Here is a 10,762-nt window from a genome sequence, read left to right as displayed (position 1 = left end):
AGATATTCTACCATTTGAACCCCTTGAAGCAATTGAAGAAAAGGATTTTTGGGTGACACGAAGAATGAAATGAAACATTTGTGGTGGAAGGATGGGGAAAGAAAAGAAAGCAATGGTGTTTGGTAGTATTTTGCAGTGCAGGGACTCAAATGTTATTTGGTTTGGTTTGATGCAATAAGTAAACACATTTCCTATAAACTGCCACGTACCCTTCCAAGACTCAGACCAAACTCTGTCCCTTCAACACGGATCAAACAAATTTATTGCCCCCAACTACTAGTTCATGTGATGCTTTTTTAAAAAATAAATAAATAATGGAAACTAAACATGAAGTTTCAATTTTAATTACTACTACCATAATTTCAGAAAACAAATTAAGTAGATTTTTCCATGATGCCTTAACTTGACTTCGTGTTTGCGTTCTCATCTCAATTCATTATTATTAAAGATTTTTGGACCTTTTTGAATTTCCCCACAACCCCATTTAAACCTCAGATTTTGTCATGACTTCACATTACAAAACCATCATCATCACCACCATAATGTTCCACCTCCATCATCGCCACCCCTTTCAAAGTCTTCAACTTTAGATTCGTTTTTTTTTTATTCTCATAACACAATTCAACCCTTAAAGAACACTTTAAAAAACATGTCAAAACTATAACCCCTTTTCTCTTTATTTTTTTCCCTGTTATATCAATCACTTCTTTACACAAACTCACATACATGGACCTAACCAAGGACACAAATTCTCAAACCCCTCCACAACCCAACACCACCACAAACGGTTCCCTCAAGCACCACCACCACCACCCAACCACCGTGTCACCGCCGCAACAGCCACCCTCCACGACGGTTTTCTACAAAGAGTGCCTCAAAAACCATGCAGCCAGCATAGGTGGTCACGCGCTTGATGGGTGCGGTGAATTCATGCCCTCTTCTTCATCCAACCCCAATGAACCGCGCTCGCTAACGTGCGCCGCGTGCGGATGCCACCGTAACTTCCACCGCCGCCGCGACACACAGGAAAATCATCACCGCTCCAACTCCAGGCCCAATTTCATAAGCTTCTACCACTCTCCGCCGCTGTCTCGTCACGGGCCGGGCCTGAGCCCAACTCCAAGCCCGATGTCGAGCCCAAGCCCCCCGCCAATCTCGCATCATTTCCCACCTTCCTCCCACCATTTCCAAGGTCCAATACCGGCCCACGGGCTTTTGGGCCTTGGAAATGAAAATCACCATCATCACATGAGTTTTAATTTTAACTCTTCTTCCCACTCCACCCAAGGAAACACGAGTGGAAAGAAGAGGCATAGGACCAAGTTCAGCCATGAACAGAAACAAAAAATGTACAATTTCGCCGAGAAATTGGGTTGGAGAATGCAGAAAGCAGAAGAAGGATTGGTGCAAGATTTCTGCAACGAGATTGGCGTTTCAAGAGGGGTCTTCAAGGTGTGGATGCACAACAACAAGAACACTTCTGCCAGGAACAAATCGTTGGAACCAGGTGAAAAAATCAATGGCACTGGTACTCATAGTAATAATAATAATAATCATCCTTACAACACAAACAGCACCAACGATGACACTCACTGAAGTTAATTAAGGTAGTTTTTTTTTTTTTTTTTGTCTATTTTCATGTTTCTGATTATGGATCATCGTTAATTGTCCTAATCTTGATCCGTTGAGAAACTTAGAATTGGGAATGGAGCAAGTAGAAAATTCAAAAATTGGATACTAGTTTGTGATAGTTTTTGTTTATTAATATTTCGATAATTTTTTTTTTTTGGGGTTAATATTTCAGCTTAGGCTGAAGAGGAATCTTTTGTTGTTTTTTTTTTTAGTTGTTACTGTTAATTCCATATGCTATGACAGTTTGTTTTTGTTGATAACCTCTGAAATTAATTAATGTCATTTCATAAATGTTTCACCCTCTTCTGATGATGGCTCTTATTGCTGTCACGTTTATCTCTTGATAAGGACAGGTGCAATTTAAGTAGTTTTGTGTATTTAAGATATTCATTTACTTTTGGTAGTAAAAATGCCCATACTTTGTTTGTCCGAAACACTAGTTTCGTCAATCTTGGAATGCAATCTATGGGCTATCACGGAATTATCCGGTTGGAGATAATGCATTTCATGGGTTTTGTGCATAGCAATGCATGATGCTAAACTCTAAAATTTCATCTTTACGTTCTTATCAATTTTTCTTGTGACTTGTCCATACTTGGTTGGATTTCTAATAGGGATAAGTGATGTTAGGTACCAATATGGTGTGATAATTGATAAATATAACATTATTTCTGCTTAAAGAATTTGATTCTTAAATTTATTATATGTAGAATGAAAGGAAATCCTTTATATAGATTTTAGTATTTCGTATAATTAATTCAGCTCTCAGGTGAGGATACCCAGGATTCATCCAAACGAATGTGGTCCTAAGCTAGTGTTTTCTTTCAGGGGAGGAGAAAATCCATTAATTGCAAGGGCATTGGGATTAATTAGGGATCATTAATTTAATTTTGAAAATTGCTCATTACTTCCTTTGCATCAAAATTATTGATGTTTTAGTTTTTTTTTAAAAACTATTGATGTGTCACAGATTTTAAGCTTTAATTATTTTTTCTACGTATATCCCTATTTAACATGATTTAGATAATTATGATATACTTCATAATTATTTCATCATAGACATTAAATGACGATAATTTAGGCTAAATTATGAGAACTTCGTAAACTTTGCGCATTATTTTTTTTAGGCAATTGCGCATTAATCTTAAACACCAATAATTTTGATTTGAAATGAGTAGTATAATTCGTGTGGTATGAATACTCTACATTTTCGATAACACGTGATTTTCATTAATTGTCAATTTCTTTTACTCCTTTTTTTTAGATCAACCCTTGGTTATTTTTTTTATTTTCAGATTTTGAAAAATAATATTGTTGTTTATATGTTTTTTAAATTTAAGATAACATTAATTATTTTTTTGTCAATTACATTCTTATTTTTCACCTAATTTTTAATTAATTTATGCATATGAAGTTATTTTGAAGCAGAAATGAAAAAGATAACATAAGAAACTCCATACTATCTTATAAAAAAAATGTTAAAAGACAGATAAAAAAGATGATAAATAATCTTTTCTGTTTAACTTGCAATGGAGTCAGTTAACTTTAGCTTTGCTGTTTAATTTTTCCAAATTACCTTTGTAGTTGCCTTTTCTTTTGTTTCTCGAATATATTATTTGCAATTTTAGGTACACAAAGGAACAAGGAAGATCTATTTTGGAACTATAACTCGCATTGAAAATGACAGTTATCTATTCTGGTGTTTATCAGTGATGCTTTAAGATTATTTAATTGCCATATAACTATGTCGGGAGTCTGTGCTTAGAAGGCAAGCAGCATGGTTCGGTGAGTAATTGTCATAAAATGGTAATCTTTAATTTGGTGTGTCTGTGCTTAGTGGCGGTGTCACCTAGCCTATCAATATTGGGCCTTGGTTCAATGGAACGGCAACTTTTGTTTTATTATATATATATATATATATACGGCTAGTGATAACTACTATACTCCAGTGAAGCCATTTAAAGGTTGTCATTAACTAATAATTGGTGAATTAAGCTGAGTTTGATCCGATTATAAAATGTGTAACATGTTGTGTCTCTTTATGTTGCCGCGCTTGGCCTTTTTCATTGGAAAATTAATTACTACTTAGACAATCAATATGTTATTAGGCACCTAATAACAGAGATAATAAAATAATAAGAAATATAGGTTTTATAGGTTATAAATTTGATAGGAAGAAAAAGATAAAAGAAAGATAAGTATTAGTTAAGTATATATGAAATGAGAGGTTTTTTTTTTTTTTTGAAATAGGTGCATCTTATGGGTGGGGGTTTTATTTTTTTTAAAAATAGTAAGGGGATGATGCGAGGGGAGGGGTTATGATATGCCCTCTACTCTCAAATATAAGAAAAAGGGTTTTTTTTAGGGCATTAGTTGAGAAACTAAAAGAAGAAAAAAAAAATCTAGGACACACAAAATTGTGTTGTTCATAATTTTTGTAGGCTATCGTATGATTTTTTTTTTTTTTGTTTCTTAACCAATGTCTCAAGGATATAGGTTAGCATTTTTCTAAAAAAAATTGATTCATGCTAATTAAGAAAGTTAGTTTAATCACATTTAATTTCACCAATCTTAATTTAAAACTATTTTTTTTAACTTACCCTTCATTAAATTTTGGTGTTAAAAATAAAAAAGAATCATTGAACTAAAATTTTAATTAAATGAAGGATATATTAGAAATAGTAGCATTAAATGAGGTATAGTTAGTTGAAATTTTCTTATGTTTGAGACCAAGAAAAATGTTTCTTTTCTTCTTATGTTTAAGATCAAAGGAGTACCTAGTATTCATAATTTATGTTTTTTTTTTCAAGTAGGATTGTAAACTGAGAGATACAAGGGATGCCAATAACAATATCTTTTGTTCATTGGTTAGACAATTTAGTCAACTTAAAACTCAAATGATTAATTTTGATTAAAATTGACACAAATAATTAAGTTAATATAAAATTATAATTCAACAGTGATGTTGATAGAATTCATATCTTTTACAAAGTTACTCATAATGTAATAATTGGTAGGAGTTACATAGATTTAATTCAATCCTTTCCAAAAAATATTAATTCAACTATTAAATTTGAAGTCATTATAACTTTAAATATATCACATTTTCTTATAAATCATCAATAGCAAGCTACCTGACATGATTAAGCTGATTGGACCAAGCGAGAAAAAGTGACTGAGCCTAAATTCTTTATGGACTATATTGTTTGTGGCTTGATCTGACCCAGTAACTCATCACGACAACCAAAGTGGATCATTTTATTTTATTTTTGTCTAAATTTATATAAATTTGAAAAAAATATTGGATCAGAATAGATTCAACTAAATCTGTACTTATTACTCTTGAGATTGACTTAGCTCGTTGGGTCCATTGATCCAGGTCAATAACTTTTAGGCCACCTGTTTTTTGGGTCTAGTCTAACCAAGGGATCGACTCAACGGATCCAACTCATTTTCAAGCTTCAATGTCATATAACTAAAAAATAATTGATGATATATTATATCATTTCTATTAAGTTTCATATTTTTAAATATCTAAATGATTATTTTATATATATGTTTATTACCATAATATCATATTATTCAATAGAAATGTTGATAAAATTTATTTTTAGTTAAAACTATTAAAAGTGTTGTTTTATAATATCTGTGCATGAATTGATGCTAATATTAAAGGTAATAATAATATTAATAATTTATTATTTAATAGATGAAAGTGAAATAGTGTGAATCATGTAAGAATTGATGCTAATATTAAAGGTAATAATAATATTAGTAATTTATTATTTAATAGATGAAAGTGAAATAGTGTGAATCACGCTCAAAGGGGCTCTGAACACAATAAGATAAGATTTTTAATTCAATTCTAAAAACAATTCAAGGAATAAAGGTTATCCCTCACTTATATACTCTTAAATGACTTTATCTTTAACCGACCGATGTGGAATTTAAATTTTTTCCAAATAAAAAATCTTAAAATACTCATTGTAATAAATGTTCTCTTTTCTAGAGCACCTAGTCCTCTCCCAGAAAGTTTTAGAGTCCTAAAATGGTGTGGATATCTTGAGTCATCGCTGCCTGCTCATTTTGATTCTAAAAAGCATGTCATATTGGACTTCTCTATAAGATTCTTTACACTCAAGAATCCACTGATCATGATGGTATTACAGTAGCTAACCACCTATCTTGATGTTTATTTGGTCTTGAATAAGTCCATTTGAAACTTCTTAAATTAGTTACCAAGTCATACATCTTTTGCATTTTGCAGAATTTCAAGAAGTCTTCGATGGAAATGAAGTTAAGTGGTTGTGAATTACTAAAAGAAGTGCCTGACTTGTCTGGAGCACCAAATTTGAAGAACTAGCATCTTGATAACTGCAAAAATTTAGTTGAAGTTCATGATTCTGTTGGATTCCTTGACAAACTTGAATGTTTGAATTTGAATCTTAATTATTGTACTAGTCTTAGTGTTCTTCCTCGTGGCATGAACTTAACTTCTCTTAAAACCATGTACCTTAGGAATTGCAGAAGCCTCGTGAGTTTTCCAGAAATTTTAGGGAAGATGGAAAAGTTAAGATACCTTGATTTGGTTTATAGTGGCTTGCCCTTTTCAATTTGGAAATCTTGTTGGCTCACAATCCTTACTGTGAATATAGGTGCAATGGGCTATTTGAACTACTGAGTAGTGTTTTTATGCTGCCAAACCTTGGTTACTTGGAAGCTAACTATTGTATGCGGCTTGCACAAGTACAGAATGGGGAAGCTCAAGGTCAAGAAACTATGTCTTCAAGTTGTTAGGGAGGCTAGTTTTAGCTATTGTTTTCTGACAGATAAATATCTTGCTACACTTCTACGTGACATATTTATCCCTTAATTACAGCAATATCACAATTTTTCCATCATCCATCAGTGCTTGTCTCTCTTTGGAAAGACTTTCTTGTGGTATATTTGATAGGAAGGAAACAAATTAAAGACAAAAAAAACACAAATAATAATATATATTTTTTGTTTGGATCAAGAGAAATTGAAAAGAAAAAAAGAAAGAAAAGTTAATTTATGAAAACAAAAATTTAAAATTTTCTTTCATTTCACTTTCCTTCCAATTCAATTTGTTTTTCTTTCCACTCTTCTTCCTTCATTCTCTTCATTCCAAACATAGGGTTAATGAATGCAAGGAGCTTTAAGAAATCAGAGACCTACCACCAAACATAAAATTTCTTCCTGCTATCAACTGCAAAACTTTGACTTCTGAGTTTAAGATGTTACTGAATCATTATATATCTCATGTATGATTTGAATCATTTCTCACATTTTTTCGTAAAACTAAAAATAAAGTGAAAAATATATTGTTATGATCATAAAACATTCTGATACGGATAATATGATATAATTAATGTCTAAAATATAAAATATTAGAACATTGAAAACACTCACTCAAAGAAACTAATAAATTGAAATATAAGTAACTTAACAAAAGATCTAAACTAATGGTATATATTTTTTAAAAACTAACTTTCTATGAATTTTCTAATGTAACAAGTCTCACTAAAAGGCAAGAGACATTATTTTTTAATATTTTATATTGTACTTGACTTATCTAAAAGTAAAAAAAAAATGAATTTTTAGACAAGATTATTTAATTTGTTCTCTTTATTAGTTCATTTAATTTTCATAAGTCATGACTTACCAAGGATGCTTAACTCACATTTTTTTAATTAAATGTGATTGGCAGACACTACATGAGACTGAGGGTACAAATTTCATATTCCCAGGATCAGCTATCCCAAGTTGATTGAATCACACTAGCAAGGGTCCATCCTAGGGTTTCTGGTTTCGTAACAAGTTCCCATCAATTATTCTATGTGTTGTTGGTAGGCTGCTTAAGTGTGAGTTGGACCCGATCTTAACTGTCATATTAGATGTCCCAGCGAATCGTGTATTTACTGCCACAAATTATTCAATTCAGACAAATCATACAATTCTGTCCGGTCTGCTGCTTGAATTTGGTGACAATAAAAATTTGAAATTATATACATTGGGACCGAATGATACAGTTTGAAAATGATGGAGGAATAACAGACATTGAATGGATCGGACAGGAACATATAACAAACTTTGGCAGATATTCAATTTACAGCACCCATGTTTAATGTGCGATGCAATGGATTCTGGATTCGCTATAGTACTGACAATTTAAAATATGTTTTGGCCCTAGAACAGGTTCCAAAAAAGGGTTCGCCACCAAAATTTTGGACTCAATATCTTTTAAGGCTCTCTGCAAATGCACTGCGACCGCAATTGCAGCTGCATGCATGCATGGACCACATATATCAGCAATTTCTCCTAATGTCACAGATTGCCACGTGACTGCGACCACAATTTAAAACCATGATGTGAGGTAAGTATCTATGTGTAGTAGTACATTTTGATTCTTTCTGTTGGACTCTCTTTTCTCCTTTTCTGAATTTTTACATTTGCTGCCGGCTGTACATACTGCATAGCGATCCGATCTACTTACACCAAGCCAAATCTCAACTTGAGAGTTCTGTCAGTTCCTCTATTTCTGTCTAATTTTCTCCATTGGTGTTAGATAAATGCATGGTACTGGAGGCTTTAAACATTGAATTGATCAATTTGAATGTTTGTATCGTATGAACCCATTTACCATGAAAATCATGTAATAACATCTTTGTCACTAAATTGTGTAGTAATTCACTGTAAAATATTGTTTTTCCGTTTTCTGATTGATGCTGCTAATTAACAAGTGGTGTACTGGTGTCTATACAATTTATAATAAAGAGTGTGTCCACAAAATAAAGAGGATGCAAGGTACTGCTATCTTGCAGTCAGGGGTGTTGGTTATGAGAAAACTACTCACAAAAATTATATATACAAAAGGTTAAATTGGCCAAGCATAATTGAAGTTAAATTAACCACTCCTCCTTATCTATCTTTGCTTACACCTTTCTTATTTATTTGTGACACTTGTAGCATTCCGCATGAGCTTATAGCCTGTTTGATTTCTGATCATGGACGTCATTTTCTAAGTTATAAGTAGCACAGTGTTCTAGCTTTTACACCAAAGGTTCATTTGAAGTGGTTTTTTTCTTCTTCTGGGGAAGGTAGTTTCAGACATGCACTTGTTGAAGGGTTGCTTGCCTTTGTTTGGTTTCCTTCCTTTGAAACTTCCACGTTTTTTTCAATTCATCAATCCTTTCTAGTTTCTACATCAGTAACTTTCAATGCATGTTCATCCTCTTAATTTATTTCTTGCATCTTTAGTCTTGTAGTAGCATACTTTTTTAATTCATGCGAGAAACTCAATTTATTTTATCTTTATATTTTCTTTTGTATAAGTACTTATATGCAAATTTATCCAAACAGAACCAAAAGATGTTGTTTTACTGTCTCTTTCTCTGTCTCGTAAGAAATTTACTGTTTTTAACCACTTTGTTAAAAGCATAGGTCACTTATGTTAAAAACACAAGTTAAACACGCTTTATTTCTAGCTTCTAGGAGATTCAGGCACACTTTTTTTTTTAACAAACATTGAATTTTATACAAGTCTATACAAAGAAAACTGAAACAATAGTACAACGCTAGCTCCACATTTTACACTTCCTAACATGGTGAGCAGTTGAGGAATACTTCGACCACTAATGCCCATTAACACATTATTCTGTCAACTAATTAAGAGATTCATTAACAGAATAAAAAACAAAACTATAAAACTGAAAACATAAAATGCTTCAACATCGGTAGGCCATTAGCTTATTAAATTAATATATCTATTGTTATTAAGTAATTTGTCTATTATTGGGTGAAGTTACACTTACACTTCCCATATTAAGCTAAACGTTCCCTGCGAAATGCTACTTCCTCAAAGCGAAGAAGTTGAACGATTGTTCCACCCACTCAAGAATTGTCAATTGATTTGATTATAAAATAGTATGAATTAAAAAAAGAGAAAAAAGTAGAACCTGTGTATGCAACTTCCATAAACTAATATTTTACAAAGTTAAAAGGTTAAAATCAATTAATATTTTATGATTAGGTATGCATTATGCAAGTTCCTCCTATGTTCCCGCGCTTCTTCCATGTTACTTCCCTCCACCTGCTCTCTATTTTAATCCTAATATATACTCGATTTTTTTATTTGCTTGTTAATAATTTTCTTTTCTTTTGTTTTCTAATATTTAAAAAAACTTATTTTACATCTTAGAATCATAAGGGCATGTTTCCGGTCAAAAAAAACTTTTTTTTGAATGAATGCAAGAAAACTTGTGCCATCAAATATAAAATATCATTATGCTATCAATTGCACATCCTTGACTTCCCGATCTAAGGAAATGTTTCTGAATCAGGTATCTTATCTATGTTTTTGAATCTTTTCTCATATTCTTTCAGCAAATTTAAAAATAAAAAGACAAATTTATCGTCGTGTTTATAATTTCTAGGATCAGCTATCCCAAGTTTGTTGAATTGCAATAACAGGGTCCGTCTCTACGTTTCTGGTTTGTTGGAGGCTTTGTTAGGTTCCTTAACTGTAAGCTGGCCTCGATCTTTAGTGCCATACTACATGTCCTAGAGATTACTCTATTTGTTACAACAAATTATTCAGCTGACACAACAAATCGATCTTCTGCTCGAATTTGGTGGTGATAAATTTGCAAGATTGCATATTGAGAACGAATTGCATGGTGTTGAGATTTCTGTTTTTTTTTTATCATTAGAAATAAAAGACATGTACCAGGAGTTTACGACAATTCACCCACACTGTTCAGTTAACTGAACTGAACTAGACTCCCTTTGTAGATTTCATTTGAGATTGAGAATAATGGAGGAATGACAGACATTGAATGGATGAGAGTACATGTACAGGAACTTAAAACAAACATGGAAGATATTCGATTCACAGAGCCTGAGTTTTCAGCGGTAGACAATGAATTATGATTCTCTCTAGGACTCTTTCCACCTTTTCTGAAATTCTTCTATGTGTCAGATTACAATTCCCATCATAGCAAATTAAATGTGTTGTGATCCACTTTAGAAAATCCTGTAATAACACCTTAACCACTTTAGAATGTTGCTTTGCTGTTTGACAATTGATGCTGCTAGCAAGTGATGTCTA

At 32.3% G+C, this 10,762-nt stretch overlaps 1 protein-coding gene across 1 annotated transcript; it reads left to right on the top strand.

Annotated features, from left to right (window-relative positions):
* Positions 1–486: 486 nt before the first annotated feature.
* LOC114386506 (zinc-finger homeodomain protein 11-like) lies at positions 487–1,938 on the top strand. Its single transcript, XM_028346521.1, has one exon. The coding sequence runs from the start codon at positions 727–729 to the stop codon at positions 1,594–1,596; it is 870 nt and encodes a 289-aa protein (XP_028202322.1). The 5' UTR covers positions 487–726; the 3' UTR covers positions 1,597–1,938.
* Positions 1,939–10,762: the final 8,824 nt, after the last annotated feature.

Source organism: Glycine soja, chromosome 2 (assembly GCF_004193775.1).
Source record: "Glycine soja cultivar W05 chromosome 2, ASM419377v2, whole genome shotgun sequence".
In the NCBI taxonomy this organism is placed as follows: domain Eukaryota; kingdom Viridiplantae; phylum Streptophyta; class Magnoliopsida; order Fabales; family Fabaceae; genus Glycine; species Glycine soja.
This window is presented reverse-complemented; position numbering and strand designations above follow the sequence as displayed.

Bases quoted from the DNA above. Each gene is read 5' to 3' on its own strand.
- LOC114386506 (XM_028346521.1), top strand. From the start codon at position 727: ATGGACCTAACCAAGGACACAAATTCTCAAACCCCTCCACAACCCAAC.